Source organism: Triturus cristatus, chromosome 5_2 (assembly GCF_964204655.1).
Source record: "Triturus cristatus chromosome 5_2, aTriCri1.1, whole genome shotgun sequence".
Taxonomy (NCBI): Eukaryota; Metazoa; Chordata; class Amphibia; order Caudata; family Salamandridae; genus Triturus; species Triturus cristatus.
In genome coordinates, this window is record NC_140588.1 from 540,422,627 (window position 1) to 540,445,468 (window position 22,842).

General features: G+C 44.2%; 1 protein-coding gene across 1 annotated transcript in view; it reads left to right on the plus strand.

Annotated features, from left to right (window-relative positions):
• Window positions 1-22,842, plus strand: part of FBXL2 (F-box and leucine rich repeat protein 2) — a 393,398-nt gene that overhangs the window by 341,007 nt on the left and 29,549 nt on the right. The window contains exons 12-13 of the mRNA XM_085607622.1: window positions 2,563-2,607; window positions 4,206-4,262. Of these exons, the coding sequence (XP_085463748.1) occupies window positions 2,563-2,607; window positions 4,206-4,262 (102 nt within the window). The remainder of the gene's footprint in view (window positions 1-2,562; window positions 2,608-4,205; window positions 4,263-22,842) is intronic.

Here is a 22,842-nt window from a genome sequence, read left to right on the forward strand (position 1 = left end):
AAACCATATGACACACTACCAGAATTATTGTTGTAGCATCACTGGGCCCTTTTTGATCACAATCTTTCTTTTTTTATCACTTGCCTTAGTTCTCATTAACTTAATCCTCGGATGGATCTTGCTTATTGCCGAGAGGGGTTGGACATAGGGGATCCAACTCCAGTTATCCAATGAGGACCAGGAATTGGGTAACTAACCTATAAACTCGTAATTAGATTCATGTATATAACTCTCAGGACTAAGCTAGACCAGTAAAGTATTATCACTGATAGACCAAATCTCCTGAAGAAATTCAGTCGAACCAAGATCATACAAACCACTTATTCTGTTAGAGCTATGCAGAATAATAACATTAGTATCTACTATCCAGAGATCTCTCTATTAGAATTTCCTCAAACCATCAATACCTCAATTGGAATGCACAATCTATTAATGGAGACAAATCATGGAGAGACAGAAACAGGATTTAGTTAAGGTTAGATTTATCATAATTATAAGGCGTAAATACACAATATCAGGAATTTAAGACTGAAGAGTACAAGATAGTCAAATCAAAATGTTAGTTTGTCATTAATTACCAAAGCTCTGGTAAAGTTCAGGAAGGGACATGAGCCATGACAGCTCACAAGTACCCTCCCATGAGAGGGGAAGAAATCCAAGAATAGCACTACAGCATATGATCAGTTGAAAGTAAAGCCAATAGAGTCTGCAAGGAAGTTCCAAAAAGCTCTACCCAAAGGGTGAAGAGTAAGTCCAAAGAATTTCTCCCGTCACATCAACGCATAATATAATCCTCAAGTTCCGGGGTGACACCTCCTGGGTCACCTCATCTGGTCAGACCACTCAGTCCATTGGTCAGTTCATATAGGGAGATTGGTATGTAGCATAAAGAAGACAGATAGCAAAAAGCTGTTGAACCATCCATTGTGTATAACTCTCAAACAATAGTACTTTTGCATAAGCACGAGTGAGTTCAAGAGGGCAGTTTCTCATGGCAGATGTTGCCACAGTAACTAAATTGTTGCTAACAGTCGTAGTATGCGAATGTGAACTCTCCCTATGCAATATAGTTTCTCTTCACATTGCAAGTTTACAAAGCATTTCCATGAGAACAGACTCAAGCAAAGTAAGGAAAATGCAGGCCTAAATTGAATGTGGTTGTTAAAATACAGAATATAAAATAATGGAAATATACATGTGTTAGAGAGGCAGAGCGCTGTCTTCTGGGTGGGTGGTGAAACTTGAAGACGTGGTTGATGTAGGTGGGTCCTTGGTTGTGAGTGGCTTTTTGTGTGTGGGGTAGCAGCTTGAATATGCATTTCTTCTGTGTATGGAGTCAGTGGGGTTGTCTGAGGTGCGGTGTGATGTGGGTTTGTCGTGGGAGGTTGAGGACGACTTTGGCTGCAGCGTTTTGTATGGTCTGAAGTCTTTGTAGGAGATATACAGCGATTCTTGCATAAAGAGTGTTGCCATAGTCCAGTCGCCTGATGATGAGGGCCTGGAGGTGAAGATCTGGTCAAGAGTATGTCCTGCATAATGAGTGGGGTCGCTGACAAGTTGGGATTCTCCCGGGTTGTTTATACTGTCAAGGGGGCTGGAGGTGTTGGTGTTGTTGAGATCATCAAGGTGGAAGTTTAGGTCATCGAGTAGGCTATAGTTGTTGGAGTCCAGAGCGAGTGGCCTGGCAAAATCTGCAATGGAGTTGCAGAAGCTTGGGCGCGGGGGTCAATATGTGAGGGTGCCCCTGATGCCGTCCGTGAGGAGCTTGAAATTGAGGTGTTCTATGTGGGTGGTGTTTTTTTCCTGTTTGTGGTGCACTGGATGGTCTCTTTATGAATGATGGCGATTCCTCCTCCTGGTTTGTTGGGGCGGTCCTCGTGGGTGATTTTGTATCCATCAGGTATTACTGTGGTATTGTCCAGTACAGATGCAGGTTTTAGCCAGGTTTTGGTGAGGAAGATGTCGGGTGCAAGGATGTTGATGAGGTCCCAGAGTTTGGTGGTGTGCTTGCACATCGTGTGCATATTGAGAAGTATACATTGGAGCTGGTGTTCCCGTTCGGGTGCGGCTTGGCAGGTGATCAGTGTGGTGTTCGTCTGCTTGATGGAGTGCATGGTGGTACAGATGGTGTGGAAGGTGCAGCCGGTGCAGAATGGTCCTCCCGTTGAGTGCATTGACGCACGCCAGCAGTGCTCGTTTGGTCAGCTAGCGTTCAGGGCATGTATTACTGATCACTCAATGGCCATTCAACCTCATACAGTTGTGTTTTTATAGAAGCCTCTGCTCACGCAGTTAGGGAATGTTGCCTATTTCAGTCTCACTATTAGTTAAATTAGGTGTTATGACACAAAATGCCATTCCGCAGGTGCACCATTGTATAAGGATAGTAAGTGATCTAAATTGTTCCTTTATGTGGTTTTTCAAGCCTTCATTGCTTTTAGGTGTGCAATATTTATATGGCATTTAAGGGACCTCATTTGCTTTCTTAAAATTTGTAAATACTTTTAGAATTGAGATTATGGTTGGACTATTAAAAGTTTCCCTCTTTTTGTCTTCTTTCAGAATTGCCATGAGCTTGAAAAGATGGATCTAGAAGAATGCATTCTGGTGAGACAGAACATGCTCTTTCCTAGTTGTCAGAAAAAAATATTATGCCTGGCCAAAACTATATGTTAGCTACATTTAGCCCAGACATTCGGCATTTGTGCATAGGTCATTTTTAAGGGTAGGTGAATGGTTTACAAAATTGACTAAATATGCAGTTTGTTAACCGTGTAGCAACCATTTCAGGAAAGAATTTCCCCACATGCATGCATTTTACCTGTGTTCCCTAAATTCCATTGGAAGAGTATATTGAATTCCAAGGCCCATCAAAATACCAAATTGTTCATTTTCATACTGAAAGCAATCAGAATCTCTGTGTGAAAAAATGGGGGTAAAACTTGTGAAAAATGTTGTGGAAATCTTGATTTCCTAATGTTACTCTCTTGAAAGTGTACTTCCTGTTATTTCCCCACACTAGAAATTATCTAGGCCCCTCGTAATAGTGTTTTACATACTATATATACCTGAGTTATGACTGTTTACATGATGTGCTTTGAAATGTGTATTGTGTATAATGCTTTTCAATGTCCACTCAGTCAAAATACTGCACATTGTCACTTTTCTTTGTATGTGTAGGTTTAATTGGGCACTATTTACCTCACTTTTAGTCCTAGGATACCACAGTCCCTCCTACAGCCTAGTATTCAAAGGGTTCAAGCTTTGGAATCTTATTGCACCACCACAATAATACTTTTTAGTGGGCACTGTTGGTTGTTAGATTTGAGTGATTGATTGGGCATATGTAAACTTTCATTGTAGTTTGTGCCACTCTGGACATGTCGCTTTTCTGGAAGCAAAAGTATCTGTATTGTACATCAGAAAATATTTGGTGCTGTGAAATGAAAAGCTCCCTTGCGGAAAACATCTTAATTATTGTTCCAATGGTAACCAACATATTTTTAGTGGAGTCATTTATCCCTGTAAATATTGTAATTATTTATTGCAATGTTAGTCTCAGTTGAGCATAACTAGTATTAATCCAATAATATGAATTTACAACATTGCACATTGTTCGGATGATTGTTAATGTTATCAACCTGTTTAAAGCTAATATATATAACTTATGTGTCTACTTATCTTGTTTCTACGTATTAAGAAATATTGTAAAGCAAAGTTGTCAAACTATGCATAATTTGTAATTCCCATACAATAAGACTCAAATAAATTATAGTTTCTTACATTGTAGCATTTATATATACAACAATATACATCTTTTGGTGAAAAGTGTCTATGCGGTGTCTGACGTGGAATGATCCACTGAGTCCTCCTTTATCGGGATGCACAACAGGGGGAGTATCCGCCTAACACTACAACACTTTCCGTAATCGGTGGTAGCTGCTGCACTGTGGTGGCCAAAGCTGCTGGCAACAGCTACCACTTTGTTGTCTATGGAGTGTCTTTGTGTTATGTAGTATGTATGCCATATGCTGATGCTCCCAGTGCAGCATTTGTCCCCAGAACTGCAATAAATACCAGATAATGATATGCAGCATTACTCAGTAGCCAAACCTCATAGTTTTGAATGTAAAAAACAAAATTAGTCTTTTTTTTTTTACATTACTTACCTTTAATATTGTTTTTTCCTTTTCATCTCTAAATAGATAACAGATAATACATTGATCCAGTTTTCCATACAATGTCCTAAACTGCAGGCTTTGGTAAGTTTACTATGTTTGGTTTGTGTGGCGAACTAATAAAACTATCAACAAATAATTATTTAAGCCTTCATGGGTGATAAACATGAACTTGTTTACTGTCTCTCTACCTTTAGCCTCCTACTAAGTTGTATGTATTGCAGATCTCATTGTATACATGGCATAAATTAATAATAATTGCTGTTTAAAATAACTTTCTTCCCTAAGGGGTTGGGGTTGTAATTTGGTCCTGTATATGTGGAATTTGTCAATTTCTGATAGTTGAGCTTTATTAGAAAACAAGGCTATATTTCTCAGTTTTGTCAAAAAGAAAAGACAATGAATTGATCATTGTAAAGGTAAACTCACTTTTACATAATGAAAATTGCATGGTGTAAATGATCTTGTATTCCCCAGTGCTAGATATTGCCAGGTTCTTACAATTCTACATGTATCTTGTTCGAAAAAATACCCAAGGCAGGCATATGCATATTTTTTAGGGATACTTTCTTAAAATATATGCGGCCTCTCTCATAGAACTTGTTTTGTGATAAAGCTGATTCTGCCTTAGAACATTGTGAAGAAAGTATAGCGTGTTGCCTTTATAGGGTTTGTAAAGTGTGCTCCTGCCAAATGGCATCTTGGCGCTAGTGTCCTGAAAAACCTGAGACAACAGTGATAAGTTAAGGCTCCATTTACTTTATGGTCAAACCTATGGTTCAGTTTCCTTTCAAGATTAGGAAATTCAGATTATACTGCAGGGGGCTGGCGAATAGGCAGCTTCAGTCTTCGCATCCACTGCTGCAATCACCCCTGTCCTCACAAAGTTGGGGACATGGCTCTGGCAGGCAGCATGCAGGCCTACATGAGCAGGGAGGCAGGATCCAGTATTTCCTCCCAGGATGACAATCTGTTCGAATCAGTAAGAATCTCAGGGGGACACCTGTCCAGTCTGTTGCAATAGGTGCCATCTCAAGGACCCAGCAAGAGGGTCTTGGACTCCGATATCTGGGAGGGTTGCTGATGTTGCTATTTCCTTGTGCCAAAGAAGGATGTAGGTCTTCGGCCCATCTTATATCTTCGTCTTCTGAATGGCTTCCTGCAGAAGGAAACATTCAAAATACTCGTGCTGGCCTAAATCCTGTATGCCCTGGTCCTGAGCAACTGGATGGTGTTTAAATTTTAAAGGAGACTTCACATACTCTGCAGTGGTGGCTACTCAACTTTAGTTAGACAAGTGGCAGACCCCTATTCCTTCCCCACCTAGAGGAACCGGTGTTGATTGATGCATCACTGCTGGGTTGGGGAGGTCATCAAGGGGAGGTGGACATCAGAGGACTCTGATCTCATGTGAAAATCCAGCACTATGCCAATCTATTGGAGCTATAGGCTGTTTGTCTGGCATTGAAGGCCTTCCAAACTCTCATCAAAGGAAGGCTATTGCAGACTCCCATGGGCAACACCACCTCCATGTGGCACTGCAATAAAAAGGGCAAAGTGTACTTCTGGGTCGTGTACCAGTTGGCTCTGACCCCCTGGAGCATCAAGATAGTTTCTTGGTTGTGATCCACTTGGTGGGCATCCTTGAATGCCAGGGCAGATGAGCTCAGCTAATGGCATTTGGTAGATCATGAATAGCATCTACATCCTGAGGTGCCGCAGGACATCTTCCTACAGTAGGGAAAGCCCTTGCTAGATTTTTTTTGCCAACGTCTAGTAAGTGCAGTGTCATATGTTTTTTGTGTTGGAGTTTCCACGAAAATACTCACTAGGAGATGTATTCTCGATGGAAAAGAACACTGGAATGCTGTACTCTTTCTCGCACCGCCTCTCCTCCCCCAGGTTCTGAAAAAGATTTGAAACCACTGGGCAGAAGTCATCCTAGTGGCTTCAGATTGGGCCAGGAACTGCTTGGTATGAAAATTTGCCTGCCGAATAGACTACCATATCAGGAGCATGTTCTGTTGCTGCAGTCTTTCAACTGACTGTTTTTAAACTCCACCCCCATGTGTGGAGATTGAGCTGCAGCAGTTAAGTGCGTTCTTAGTGCCAGGCACCCTTCCACCAAGTCTGTTTTCAATAGGCACTGGGACAAATTTGTAGCCTGGTGTTAAGTCCACAAGACAGATTGTTTACAACCCTGGCTGTTGGATGTTGTATTGTTTGTTTTGTGACCCAGAACAGTCATGTAGTGGGCCCGCCAAGAGCTTATTTGTCAGCCTTTTTACCGTTTTTGCATTTGTTTTATCAACCGTACTTGTTTCATTTTCCTATTGAAATGCTGTTGTTACATTTTTGATACCCACAGTCCCTTACAAACCGTTTGTGATTCCCCAATCCTTAACTTGGTCTTGACATTTCATATGTACACCCTTGTGCCTTGATCGACTGAAAAGTTAAAATTTGTCTTTCTTGCGACCTACTAGATTACAGGGTTTGGCAGCGTTAATCTCATACGGTATAGTGAAGGCCAGGAATGTGCTCTCTTGTTCGATATGTGATGCTGAAGCCATTATTCTCAGTCTTTTTTGGTTAGTTCTGCTGAAATATTTGACTTTGTTCCCTCTTGAGTGATTGATATATTCTACTGCAGAAGGATTGTAAAATTTCATAAGATCGAACAATGTGCTGAATGTTTTGTGAACAATTGGATTGCAAAGAAAACAACAGACAGATCTAAACAATTTAAGCGCATTGTGAGTTCTTTCAATGGGCATGTTCCACCAGTAAAGAATTGTCCATAGCGAGCCCCTCAACTGGCCATAGTAGCATGTAAATTCTAGTGTAGATCTAAAGAGTTTTTAAAATGTTATGGCAAGGCATAGAGGCTAATATTATACCGGACTCTTTTTATTTTGCCTTTGAAACAGTAAACATCCAATACAATTTTCTAGATTTTTTCACAAACTTTCTGAATATATAAAAACCAAATACAAATGCATCCATCTTACTTCTTTTATTGCTGCTTATGCTCAGGTAAGTACTTTACTGGTACTGTGTAAGAAAGGCAGGCTTGTGAATTCATTGTATTTAGGATACATAACAATTTAGGATATGATTGTAGAGTGGAAAAGTTTTTTTAGAGCATCTAGATTTTGGTACATTACTTTTGAGCTAATTTGTTTGAATGTGAAAGGGAGACAGTTATTTTAAGACGAATGTTTTTTTCAGAATGTTCTAATCATGTGATTAAAGACAGTATTCACTTTTTATGCAACCTGATGTAGCTCAGACTTCACGTGAATGTAGATGAATTGAGACAGTAGGTTCAAAGAGCTGTGTATTCTTTGGTAATTCCAAGGCTGCACTTGTTTGAAAAGGCACAAAGTATGTTGATGTAAATTGATCATAAGGTAGTTGAACTAGCTGAAACAGAAGATTTTTCATTGGCATAATGCATGACCGTTTTCTAAAGGAATTGATGAGAAATATGGGAAACTTTATTACCATATAAAGCCCAAAGTGACATGAGTAAAAATGTTAATGTCAAGGTATTTGCTGGGCTGGCCAAACAGTTTTCTATCCCCTGCCCATCAGACCGCAATACCCAAGTATCATTCATGTGGGGTTATAGGTGCTTTTAGGGACCGCAGACTGCTTACATTTTCCCCAAGGAGTCAGAGGAACCACAGTTGAGGTACTAGAGAAAAACAAAGGACAAGAACGGCTTTAAGTGTGTGGTGATTGAGACCATTTGGGTACCACATTAAAACTGGGTTGCAGACTTGCCATGTTTTTAGGAAAGTTGAGAACAATAGCTCAAGATAATCAGTTTTGAGAGACTTTTCAGGACTTTCAGGTATGGAGCTGAAGAGTTGTAGAGAGGTCAGTGTCAGTGCAGACGTTTTCAATCAGGATGCATAGGAGATCTGTCCAAAAGACGCGTTTGTTCAGACTCGGGTGCCGAGTTATTTTGTTGGCTAATTATTTTTGGTAGAAAATAAACAAAAGGATGAATCCTGTTAAATTAAAGAATTTGAAATGATAGAATAATTCAAAAGATGGAATGGATCCTTCTTCTATGGGATGTATTGAAGAAAGATGACTAGTTAACATGGTTGGATCTGAAGGATGCAAATATGACTGTTATAGTTTGCAGGGATTAATGCCTGTCATTAGCATCTCTCAGCAAGAAGAAAGAGGGGCGTAAATGACAGAGATAATGATCCCTTGACAGATGCTCTCTTTCCTCCATTATGAGGTCCCTTGCTTCTGAGAACAGGGAAAAACCCTGATACCAGATACCGAGTGAGTATCTTTGAATGCTTTGGTTTTGTTTATTTTGGTTCATGTATTGACTATACACAAAGAAGATTAAAATATGGAAAATACAGAGATAATTCGGTCCTGATGAAAACCTCCAGACCATATTGGCAACTAAAAAAGCTAAAACATGATGACTAAGAATTGGGATGATGGGATACTAATTTCCATTCCTCATTAATATGTTTCTAATGGATACTTCGAACCTGCCAATTTTTAACCTTTAGAATTTCCCCAGGTATCAGGCAGGATCTGGAAGTTTTCAGACCAGTGCTCCCATAGGTGGTGTTGCGCAGCCCTGAGTTGGACTCAGTCTGCCCCAGGCGTGAAAGAAGCAATTTACATTAAATTATCAAATAAAAATATTAATACCATTTTTTTTTTTATGGCAAATAAACTTTTTTCATTTTCTCTATACTTTGCCATAAGGAGACTCCACAGTTAGGGCAGAGATCCCAGCATTGGTAAGTATAGGGAACATTTAAAAAAGTTTATTAGATTCAGAAATGTTGGTAAACATATTCCATGTTAAATACGAATGTAAATAATTGTTAGATATTTCGTTTAAATTTTCAACTAAAAAAACAATGCTACAGCGCGTTGAATACATTTTTTTAAACAAATCTTTGATGTAAATATATTAAATTAAAATATTTTTTTTTTTAAGTTTAAATAAAAAAGTAAATTCCCACCTTAAGTAAAAAGAAAAATATTATGCATTAATAATTTTAAGCAGTGATGTGTACAATTAATATAATCTAAAGTATTTTTACATTAATTTTTAAATGATAGAAAATATATTAAATGTTTTATAACCAAATAAAAATATAATATTTATTTATATTTTTAGCTATTCTAAATATTTTAATTTATTTTAACATTATTTACCATGGTGTTTTATTTTAAGTCCCTAACTCCATTATTTTTCAGTGCCAGTGGCTGCCCATGTGTGGTGCTAGACTTACTATTGTTGATTTTTTTTTTTTTAGTGGTAACTCACTCTTGTAAATTTAGCCTCACCCCATTTTTCAGGGGTGGATACATATGTCTTTACTTTTGAGTAACTTTCCTTTTGTATTTTCTGCATAGCAAAAAGTAGTCAAGATACCCAAAAGTGTAAGAGGGAATTTACACATAAAAATTACCCATTCGTGTAATTTACTTTTTGTAAATAGCCACATAAAGTTTTTGTCCAGGGTGAAATCTTGATGTTTTGTGCCATTAGTGATACTGGGTTTCCAGTCGAAGAATCAATTGAGGAATGAATTGGTATATTCAGGATTTTGTGGTATATTTGTGGTATATTCAGGATTTTGTGCCAACCACAGCACTGAGACTGTGCTGGTTGCCTCCGAGAGGACACCAGAACACTCCTCAACCATGCAGAAATGGTGACCCCCGATCCTCCTCGACCTCTCTCTGACGTTCAACAATCTCCCACGACACAGTCATTCCACAACATAGGCATACGCCAAGACACCCTCAAGTGGATCGCCTGCATCCTCACAGAATGCACATAGAGCATCCAACTGCCTCCCTTCACCTCCACACCCGAAGTCATCATATGTGACGTACCACAAGGATCAACCCTCAGCCCCACCCTGTTCAACATCTACATGACTGTAGGAGAGTATGATCTGCTTCACATGTATACCCCCACTTTTTGCTGGTGTTTCACTGTTTTTCGACTTTAGTCTGGCTGGGACCCTGCTATTCAGGGCCCCAGCCTAGCTTCTTCATCTCTAAATTGATTGCATGTACTTTATGTACATTACTGATTGGATCTGGAGTGCCCTTATAAATCCCTATAATAAAGTATACTATGTACCCAGGGCATAGGTACCCCAGGTACTACCAGGGGCTGAAGCATGTATTATGCCACCCCTGGAAAGCCACCCAAAATGACTCCATAGGTCTGCTATTGCAGACTGGGTAAGGTGGTGCATGCACCCCTTACTGAGATATAGGTTCATTATACCTCACCATATACTGCACATACAAACCTATCAGTCACCTTAATGACAGGCCTTATCAATCCTGAAGGCAGGGTGCTTGGTTATATGTGAGAGGGTGCCCAGGCATTAGCTGAGCCCCTCTGCAGCCTTCGGAATCAATCCTCCTGGGTTGTCAGTAGTGCAGCCTGACCATATACTCTTAAGTACATTATAACCAAATGGTAAATGCTAACTTTGGACTGGCTGCACAGAAACACGTCGTGTTTGGTGTCAAACACCTTGGAATCATACCCCCACACCAGTGACTGGTGTGGAAGTATGATCCCACACTTCTAGAGGGATAGACATGGCAGTACTGAGTTACCCGTTAGAAACTTAACAGAGCCCTGGCATCACAAAATGGATGCTGCAGCCACCACAGACACGGGTCTGGCCTCCTGCTGCTGACCGAAACTCCAGCAGGGGAGGCCTGGACAAGAGGCTTCCTGTCACAGGGAGGTGTAACCACCTACCAGACAGGCTTATGTGTATTGGGGCTGGGTGGGAGCACTCTCTGAGTACTTTGAAATCCTGCACTGGGTGCACATTTGGTGTTCCTGTGCATAGTCCAGCTCAAACAGATTCAGGGGCTTCCAGCTCCTGCTCTGGTGCGAAACTGGACAAAGGAAATGGGTGTAGCCACCCCTCTTTCCAAACCCTCCCATAGGTGGGTCCCCAGAGCTAGTCCAACCCCTTCCTTAGGTATAAGTAAAGAACCTCTGTAACCAGAACTTTAGATATCCCTGGCCGAAACTCCGAAGCTGAATCCTGGAACTTCAACGCTCTACTCAAGACTAGAGGATTGAAGAAATCTCCCTTGGGGTCAAGGAGTGACTCCCTTGCTTGGCAGGCACCAACAAAGCAATTTGCCGGTCTGCATTTCCGAAGCTCCCGCCGGACTCCGAAGTATTTTCAGCCCAGGAAGAGGATTTCCAGATTTCTCACAGGCCGACCCGAGTCCCCAGCAAAGCTGAGACCCGCAGCCCTCGTGAGTAGCGTGGAACCGGAACTCCTGGTCACCTTGCACTATTGCAAGTGCATTGACTTCTCAACGTCTCTTGAAGTCGTGCTTGGGCTTAATTGTAGCCCCCACCTTGAGCACTGAATCCACCGAAGATTGTCGGCCTAGTCACCCCGAGTGACCCATGGGCCACCATTTTGTATTTTGTTTCGAGGTCCTTTCGTGATCCCTGGTCCGTTCAGTGGTGGGTCCCTGAGGAGGTAACTTTGAATTTTCTTGGGCTTCCCTGGTTGCTCCAGGCGTGCCCTGACTCCCTACCAAGTGGTGAGTCCCTCAGACCTTGCTGGTCTGCACCGAAGCATTTCTTCTCTTTTTGCGTGGGTTGCTGTTGCCAAGGGTTGTTGTGTCCAATCTGGGCACCGACTCTGCAACACTCAACATCCTTCGTGGGACAGCTTGAATCCAACTCCTGGTCGTCCTCAACACCTCCTGGTCCTTGTGGCTGAAGAGTCAAACTTCACCGCTTTCACCTGAAATCACCCGACATCAGTGGGCATCTGCCTATCGCCTTACTGGTCACTGGCTAGTGACCCAGACTCTGTCCCCTCTGCTTTCAGGTTCTTCTCATCTTTGATCCAGGCTTGGATCTCTTCGGACACTTCGCATCTTCCAGGCAGCAGCACTTCTTCGCCAGCTTCCATTGAAATCGACGACGCGACCCAACACCATTTGGCAACTATGTAACCGGCATCCCTGGGTGGAGTACAATTACTTCGGTGAACCCGTGGGTGTTGACCCTAGAACTTCCTAAGTTCCAAAGGGTTTGGTCCTGACTCAATTCTAAGTGTCCCTAATCTTTAAAAATCTAACTGTAACTTTCCCCATAGAAGCTAACGGGAGCTCGCGGCCGTGTTCACACACTGCACACTGCTCCCGCGGGTCCCCTGTGTCACTACCTTGGGTGGTTACTTGGGGTCCCAGCGATTCTACAGGCTCTAGGCCTTGTGTCTAGGTAAGTCGTGGTTCGTATACCACTATTTTAGTATATGGTGTGGCTCGCCCCTAGGGCCTGACGTGTATTTGTACTATTTTACTGTGATTATTGAAGTGTAACTTATGTGTTTTGACCTCTATTCTCATAAAGAGACATATATTTTGTATATATACCTGGTGTGGATATCTTTCATTTAGGAACTAAAGAGATTATAGACTGGTAAAACAAGCTGCTTTACATTCCTTCAAGCCTTAGCCTGAAGGCTGCTCTCCATAGCTACCACTAGGATAGCTTTCAATAAAGGTTGTCTTTAACCTATAACCAATAAGGGGTTGTTTGGACTGGTACAGGGTGCCCACTATAACTAGTGGACAGCATATATCAGGCCAACTTCTCACAATAACCACCCTAGAAGACGTTGTTGGATCCCCAGACTCAACATAATCTCCAATGCAGACAACACTCAACTGACACCAAAACCAACTTCTGCAATGCCATGACCAACATAGCCAAATGGATGGGAGACAACTGCCTCCAACTCAACTCCGACAAAACTGAAGCACTGATCTTCGGAAAGAACACTTCCGCATGGGACCACAACTTGTTATCTGCATAACTTGGACCCACACCGGCCCACCAGGTATGCAACCTTGGCATCATCCTCGACAGCCAAATGACCATGAAACAACAAGTTAACTCAGTCGCGTCCTCCTACTTCCACACACTTCGCATGCTCCGCAGAATCTTCAGATGGATCCCAACCAACACTAGAAAGACCATTGTTCAGTCCCTCATCACAAGCGGGCAACACTACAGTAACACCCTCTACACCGGCACGTCCATCCAGCTCCTCAAAAGGCTCCAGAATATATGTTATGTTATGTTATGTTATATAGGTTTATAAAGCGCACTGTTACCCAAAGGTGTCCTGGCGCTACACACTGTTTACCTGGAAAACCCCACCCCCAGGAGCCTTGTCGGATACTAGGCTGAGAACAGCCAAGTCTTCAGATTTTTTCTAAAAGTTCAGTGGCAGACCTTAAATAAAACGGATGTTCGTTCCAGGCTTTAGTGGCTCTGAGCACAAAGCTCTGTCCGCCCTTGTTGGCCTTTTTTACCCTGGTAACGGCTGCCCGCTTTGCTTCCATTGAGCGCAGTGGTCTCCCAGGGACGTACCATTGGATACGTTCTCTTAGGTCTTTCGGGCCAGATCCCTGCAGGGATTTGAATACCGTGCAAAGAGCCTTAAATTGGGCTCGTTGTTTAATTGGGAGCCAGTGAAGGTCGTCAAGACCTTTCCTGATTGATACGGACTTTGGAGTGCCAGTGAGCAGCCTGGCTGCCGCATTCTAAACCATTTGGAGTCTGTTAAGATGTTTATTATTAATCATCTAATACAGACTGTTGCAATAATCCAGATGGGACAGAATTAGAGCAGAAACTACAGATCTAAAGCTTTCATCCATAAGGAGTGGTTTGATTTTTTTCAGTGTTCTTAGGATGAAAAAACATGTTGACACCACTCTGCTAACCTGGTCCCCAAATGAAAGGGTATTATCCACAATCACACCCAATTTCTTACCTTAAGTGCGGGTGCAGGCGGGAGGCCCATCTCACTGGGCCACCAGGCCGGGGTCCAGAGGTTATGATTGTTTCCGAAAATTATCACCTCTGTTTTGCTTGCGTTCAGCTTTAGGCAGTTAGCAAACATCCAGCCAGTAATGGCAGCCATACAATGCTGGCAACTAGCGGCCATTTCCGCTTCTTTCCCTCTTTGTAGGGATAGCACAATCTGCGTATCATCCGCATAAGTGGTCAGAAGTAGGCTGAAAGATCGTATAAGGGCAGCCAGAGGTTTCACATAAATATCAAAAAGCGTGGGGCTGAGGGAGGATCCCTGTAGGGCTCCACAGGGAAGAGCAAATGGTTTAGATCTATCCCCATCTAGGTCCAATGTTTGTATTCTGTCTGTCAGAAATGATTTCAATAGATTCCAGGCAGAGCCCTGGACCCCGGCCTTCGACAGGCGATCCAACAACAGCTCGTGGTGGACCGTATCGAAGGCCGCTGACAAGTCGAGCATAATGAGAATGGCTGAACCACCCTGGTCAACAACCTCACGGACCTCTTCCATTGCTTTTATCAAAGCTGACTCCGTACTGTGCCCAGCACGGAACCCATATTGAGAGCAGTCCAGTATGTTATTTTTTTCCAGGAACAGGCTTAACTGCATGTTCATGGCCTTACAGAACACCATGGCCAGACACATCCTGGACCTCCCAAAACAAACACACATCACCCACCCCTCCTGAGAGACCTCTACTGGCAAGATCCTCACACACACCTACAAAACTCTCTATGACTAGGACCTGTCTACCTCAACCACTGACTAAACTTCCACCAACACGCCAGACATTAACTGTAATCTTCAGTCGCCATCGTACACCCCCCCAGCATCTGCTGTACCTGCAGCGGCGGCTTCTCCTTCGCATACATTGCAGCCAAGATCTGGAATGACCTCCCCCTCCAGCTCTGTACATCCACATTGCTGGGAGACTTCAGAAAGAGACTAAGCCCTGGCTTTTTGACGGAGATACAGCGCATCGATACCCCTAGGGTTGACAGAGTTGTGTTTTACAAATGCTGATTGATTGATTGGTTGGTTTATTAGTATGAGTTGTAGAACTGAGGAGAAACTCATCCTTAGATGGGCTCTGTTGCAGATGATGAGTTAGTGGTAATTTTTTTTATGTAAGGGCAAGAAACCTGGCAGTTTGGTTTGCAAAGAGTTCTTAAGGTAGGGCTACTTATCGTCAGCACATTGATTATAGACAATTCCTGGGTTTTTTGGTAAAGTTGTGAGGCTTTGAGGAAAGACCTGTGACAAGGGTACAGAATTGAGAAGCACTGCTAAGTTGAATCAAATGGGATTGTTTAGTTGGATTATAAATGAAACAATTAAGGACTTGTGGCATGGATGCACATATTCGTTTTGAGAATATTAATAAATGTAGCATGGTTCACCGTGTTGAAGATAGCAAATAAGTCAAGAAGAACAAGTAGACCAGAGTTGTGTTCGAGGCATATGAGCTGCAGATTATACACTGTGCATAGATCGCCATCTGGTGTTGGGCCCGGATGTTTGCAGTTTGTTTTTCCTCTTGGAAAGTCTTTGGAAGTCACGAGTTCGGTGACTCCTCCTTTGGTTCGTATTGCGCATGGGATTCGGCTCCATCCTCAGATTGTTTTTTTCCGCCATCGGGCTCGGATGTAATACTTCGCGCTCCGGTTCCGAACTTTTCCAGTTCAACGATCGGCGCAAAAATCCTCGCTCATCGAGCTCCTTCAGATAATAAATCATCTTAATCACCTTCTCTTCGGCACTTCTTCGATTCCGGTCGTCGACGGTGTCCTTCGGGCCTATTCCGGCTCCGGTCTCGGCTGATGGAAAGAACTCCCTTCAAGAAGTGCCCTCGATGTGGGTCCAAGTTTCCCCACACCGATCTTCATAAGGTGTGCAACCTCTGCCTCTCCCCTGAACACGAGGCCCGAGACTGTCCCGCCTGCAAGTCTTTTCGCTCTAAAAAGACTATTCGAGATCGACGGGCTAGACGCAACATGGCGCACTCCTCGACCTCCGCTCCAGTGGACATCTTCGGGGACGACGTCGAAGCTCCGGGACAGCAGAACATCGAAGAAGAGGACGACGACCTTGTCAGTGTTTCCGAGGCCGACGACTCGGATGTGGAGGACATCACCCCGGTGCAGAGGGTCGTGAGTACAATACCCCCTCCCACACCCACGCCGATACCCAAAAAGGCTTCGGTCACACCTTCGCCTTCGGTCCTAGGCAAGACCAGGGATACTGCTTCTCACACCCCACCTTCGGGCCCGGTAAAGAAGCCTATTAAGCCTTCCGGCAGCTCGGGCTCGAGCCAGCCTTCGGCACCGAAGAAAAGATCGGCCTCCATCTCCACACCGAACCCAGTACCAAAGCCTTCGGTGTCGAAACCTGCCCTTATGGTGCCAACCAAACATCACAAGGCCCTCGGCACCGACACTCCCGTGCCAAAGCCTTCTTCGGCACCGACCAAAAAATCGGAGGTCCCAAAGAAGCACGGCTTAGACAAGCCTAAAAAGCCGTCGGCCCCGAAAACTTCGGCGCCGACCGAACAACCAGTGTCGCAAGAACTTTTCACACTGGATCCTCTGCAAAAGACACTCACCAAGGATCCAAAAACTGGACATTTGACATTGTCTTCAAAAAAGAGACACTTGGACAAACCAGCTCCACCTCCACCTCCACCTCCAAAGAGGAAAGACACTGCTACCTCCCCTTTCAGAGTGCCTTCCCCACCTCCTCCACCTCCTCCACCCTCCCCACCCCTCCCCACCCCTGCCTCATCGTTCCCCAACCTTGTCTCCTGTCCCAGAAGATTTAGGAGACCCTTATTATGATCCAGCAGATGTGCCACAAGACCCCACCCCTACTGGATCTCCAGACCCATGGGACGACTATAACAATCCGGACATCCCAGATGTCCCACAGGATGACCTTTACCCATCTAGGCCATCCCCACCTGAAGATTCCTTAGGCTTTCACCACCTATTACAAAGGGCGGCACACTACCACGGGGTGGAGTTACATACTGACCCAGTGGAGGAAGATTTTCTCCTAGACACCTTTGACAATGCACATAGGTCTACTGCCATTCTACCTATGTTAAAGGGAGTAATTAAACATGCACCAGAGGTTTTTAAAGACCCAGTCAGGGCCAGGGTCCTAAACCCCCGTATAGAGAAAAAATACAAAGCCGCACACACAGACCCTTCATACATTAAAGGCCCTGCACCATTGGATTCCCTAGTGGTATCTACAGCTAGGAAGCGCTCAAATTCTCAGGCGTCAGGCGAAGCACCACCACCTGACAAAGAGTCCAAGCTCCTAGACGCGTCAGGGAAGCGCACTGCGTCACAAGCCACCAATATATGGCGTATAGCCAACACGCAAGCGCTATTGGCCAGATACGACAGGGCGCATTATGATGAGTTAGAGACCATCATCTCCCTGAAAAATACAAGAACAGGGCTAATGAATTGATCAAAGAGGGAAAAATAATAACTAATACCTCTATACGCTGTGCCCTAGATGCAGCAGATGCAGCCTCCAGGGCCATACACACCAGTGTCCTCCGTCGCCATGCCTGGCTCAGAGTTTCAGGTTTTAAACCCGAGGTACACGCCTCTATATTGAACCACCCATTCGACCAAGATCATCTATTTGGCCCAAAAGTTGATGAAGCCCTCGAAAAAGATGAAAAAAGATACTGACACGGCGAAATCCATGGGAGCCCCACAGTCACACACTCCTAGGCGCTCTTTTCGCCGCTCTTCCTTTCGGGGCACGGGCAGAGGCTACTCCTCGGATAGTGCATCCACGTCCTACAAATCCCCTCCTCAATCTACCTTCACAAAGGGTTATCAAGGAGGCGGATACAGAGGCAATAATACTAAGGGCAGAGGCAAGACAAATACCGCCCGCTCTGCCACACCTCCTACCCAATGACTTTCCCCCGCTCCCTCCAGACCATTCCACTCCGGTCGGGGGCAGAATACAACATTTCCTTCACGTCTGGGAGACAATCACCTCAGACAGATGGGTGACCCAAATTATTCATTCAGGGTATTGCCTAGAATTAACATCTACCCCCCAATCATTCCACCCAGGCAACGCCCTATGTCTCAAGAACATGCTACGTTACTAAAACAGGAGGTGATCTCCCTCCTGCAAAAACAAGCCATAGAGCAGGTCCCCATAAATCAACAAAATTTAGGGGTCTACTCCCTGTACTTTCTGATTCCAAAGAGAGACGAGACTCTACGACCTATTCTACATCTCAGACCTCTAAATACTTACATACATTCACACCATTTGGTAACCCTTCAACAGGTTCTTCCACTCCTCTCCCAGAACGATTTTCTCACCACTCTGGACTTGAAAGACGCATACTTTCACATCCCAGTACACCAGTCTCACAGAAAGTACCTCAGATTAGTGGTGGACGGGCAACACTACCAGTTCAAGGTGCTCCCGTTCGGGGTAACAACAGCACCAAGGGTATTCACCAAGTGCCTAGCAGTAGTGGCTGCACACCTCAGAAGACAGCACATTCACAGTCTTCCCGTATCTGGACGACTGGCTAATAAAAGCCACGTCCTACGAACAATGTGTGCAACACACCGCCGCTACAATCCAACTACTTCACCAGCTAGGTTTTACGGTGAACCACCAAAAATCCCACCTGGTACCATCACACACAAAACAATACCTCGGTGCCACCATAGACACCTCAAAAGCCATAGCCTATCCCAATCCTGCCAGGATTGCAAATATACAGGCTCTGCGTCAAAAATTCATATGTCAACACTCTCTCCCAGCAAGAGTGTTTATGCGACTGATAGGGATGATGGCCTCTTGCATCTTCATAGTGCCCTATGCAAGACTCCAGATGCGTCCGCTCCAAGAGTGTTTAGCGCGCCAGTGGAACCAGGCCCAGGGGCAACTGAGAGATCTGGTGTTGGTAGACGGTGGCACCCATCGCTCTCTGCAGTGGCGGAACACCACAAACCTTTCCAGAGGTCGACCGTTCCTGGACCCGGTCCCACAAATAATCCTAACAGACGCATCGCTCTCCGGCTGGGGAGCTCATCTGTTACATCTCACAGTACAGGGCACATGGACGCCGCAACAGAAGTTACTCCACATCAACCATCTGGAGTTACTGGCAATCTTCCTCGCCCTAAAATCCTTCCAGACGCAGATTTCAGGCAAGGCAGTCCTCATTCGCACAGACAACATGACTGCTATGTACTACATTCAAAAACAGGGGGGCACACACTCTCCACAGCTCTCTCAATTAGCACAGAGCATATGGAGATGGGCATTTCCACAAAAAATCTTTCTCCTGGCCCAACACGTCCCAGGAGTCCAAAACACCATGGCAGATATGCTCAGCAGACAAACGCAGCAGATCCACGAGTGGGAACTTCACCCACAGGTTCTTCACCCGTTCTTTCAGATGTGGGGGCATCCACAGATAGACCTCTTCGCCACCCACGAAAACAAAAAATGCCCAAGCTTCGCCGCCAGATACCCACACCCATTGTCCAAAGGCAATGCGATATGGATGAACTGGTCAAACAAATTTGCATACGCTTTTCCACCTCTCCCACTAATTCCATTAGTGGTGCGAAAGCTACAACAGCATTCCCTAACACTGATCCTAGTAGCTCCAACATGGGCCAGACAACCGTGGTACACCACACTGCTGGAACTCACGGTAGTACCACACCAAAAGCTGCACCTCTCACCATGCCTCCTAACCAAGAACCATGGAGAAATCAGACACCCGGACCCAGCTCAGCTCAACCTTGCGATCTGGCTCCTGAGGTCCTAGAATTCGGATACCTTAACCTTCCCCCTGATTGCATGAATATTATCAGGGAAGCTAGACGCCCTACTACTAGGGCATGCTATGCTGCAAAGTGGAAAAGGTTTGTTGTTTACTGCCACAACAACACAATCAATCCTTTAAATGTGTCCATACAGCACATCATATGTTACTTACTCCATCTACAAAGGTGTAACCTAGCATATACTTCAATTCGGTTACACCTCGCAGCAATTGCTGCTTATTTACAGAACAGGCAGCACCTATCACTTTTCAGGGTGCCTGCCATCAAGGCCTTTATGGAAGGCCTCAAAAGAGTAATTCCACCCAGAGTACCACCCTCACCTGTCTGGAACTTGAATATAGTTCTCACAAGGTTAATGGGACCCCCTTTCGAACCATTACATAAATGTGAGCTCCAATTTCTCACATGGAAAACAGCTTTTCTAGTGGCCATCACTTCCCTCAGAAGGGTTAGTGAAATACAAGCACTCACTATACAGGAACCTTTTCTCCAAATGCATCAGAACAAGGTTGTACTCCGCACCAACCCAAAATTTCTACCCAAAGTCATTTCTCCATTCCATCTAAACCAGTCGGTAGAATTACCAGTCTTTTTCTCACAACCTCAAACCGTTGCGGAACGGGCTTTACACACACTGGATGTTAAAAGGGCTTTACTTTACTACATCCAAAGGTCACAACCTTTCAGAAAAACCAAACAGCTTTTTGTCTCTTTCTCTCCACCACATAAAGGCAACCCTATTTCTAAATCAGGGATAGCTAGGTGGATTGTAAAATGCATACAGATTTGCTACCACAAAGCAAAACGAACGCTATCTGTGCCCCCTAAAGCCCACTCTACAAGGAAGATAGGGGCTTCTATGGCTTTTCTAGGAAACATACCACTAGATGACATCTGCAAAGCAGCGACATGGTCAACACTGCACACTTTCACAAAACATTACTGTGTAGATGTGCAAACCAAGCAACAAGCTAGTGTGGGCCAGGCTGTACTAAAAACACTGTTCCAAACAACTGCAACGGATGCCGGTGGTCGCCGCTAGGGTTGGGTACTGCTATATAATCTATGCACAGTGTATAATCTGCAGCTCATATGCCTCGAACGGAATATGCTACTTACCAGTATGAATCTGTTCTTGGCATGTAGAGCTGCAGATCTATACACGCCCACCCGCCTCCCCGGCTACCTGTATCCGTTCCAGTTTATCTTATTTAGATACAACACACATGGGTTTCTTTACTGTTACTACTACGCTCCATCTTTCCCTGCTGGCGAAAAACAATCTGAGGATGGAGCCGAAGCCCATGCGCAATACGAACCAAAGGAGGAGTCACCGAACTCGTGACTTCCAAAGACTTTCCAAGAGGAAAAACAAACTGCAAACATCCGGGGCCAACACCAGATGGCGATCTATGCACAGTGTATAGATCTGCAGCTCTACATGCCAAGAACAGATGCATACTGGTAAGTAGCATATTCCTTCAGCACTACAATCTTGCCTGAAGCAAGGTTGTAACTCATCAGTTAAGTCATTCTCTGTTATATGTTGAGAGATTTGTCAGGCTGTGCAACTTTTAATAACCTTTGTGAAAACTGATACTCACCATCCCTTATTTGGTGTCTTCAGTGAAGAATTCTCCAACAGACTTTTGCTAGAAACCCTATAGTTGACTTAGTAGCACATACAAGAGGCCAAAAACCCATATTAAAGAAAAGCCAATGTACACCATAGATCAGTTGAATAAGCACCTGTATCTAAATGGTCCACAGAAGTTTTATTCTCTGTTCATCGGAACATACACCATTGCCTGCATGATCAGTCCATTAAGCACAGGACTAGCTGTACACCTTCATGTACACACAGTGTTTCACATTTGCTTACTGAAACTGTGTCAGAGAGACAAACAGATTTTCCACACCACTTCCTCTGGATATGGTGAATGCATAAATTTGCTATGAAGTCAAGGCTGTGTTTAATTCCACAATGGTACGTGAATTATTACATCACCCGTCCACTTGAAAGGTGAGGATCTAGATGCCTGCTCATTGGAAGCAGCTGTTTGCATGTACTTCCTAAACCTAGGGCACCTTTTTCATGCTTGCAACTCATCCAGACTGTGCCCTGTAGGACAGCATTTAGATTGTGGGACCCCATGGTTTGCACTGTCTGTCCCTAGTCTCATTGTGTTCCACCCAGCTATGACCCCTAAGAAATCTCAAGCAGCTCGGCGACTTCTACTGAATGATCCCCCTGGCTCACTAATCACATTTCCTTCTGTCCACATAGTGCACCACCGAAATCTCAAGAATCCAAAGTGTCATGAGACAGATGGTGCCAGAGCTATCTTGGGGGGTGGTCACATTTATACTGTATTCCGGACCTTCGCCCTTTGCTTGACTTTCCAGTTTAGTGGAAAACTCTTGTGTTGAGGTCTGCTTCAGCCCGGGTGCATCAGCTGGTTTCTGTGGCCAATCAGCTGGTCTCTGTTGCTGCTTGGTTTCCTGCTTCTGTATCTTCAATAACGGCACTCCCACACCTACCTAGCATAAAAAGATCAAATAAGTGATGGGCTATGCATGTGTGCGTGCAGGACAAAGAACCAATTTTCACGCCTGAAATGCACTTACTGCACCCCCATCATTTCTGAACAGATTTAATTTGAATTGCCTGGTCCTCAGAAACAGACCCAGTGAAATAACAAGCCTCCACTGCTGCTTTGAGTGCCTGGTTAATGTTAATATATTTCTACTGAACATTATCTCACTTCGTGAAAATCTGTCATGTGAAACCCCTCCTGTCGCTAAGCAGATTCATCACAGACCTTGAGAACCATACTGTGACATCAGCATCTTTCGGTTTGGATATCCAAAGCCACAAACTCTTCAGCTGTGAGGACCAACAACCTCAACTAGTCT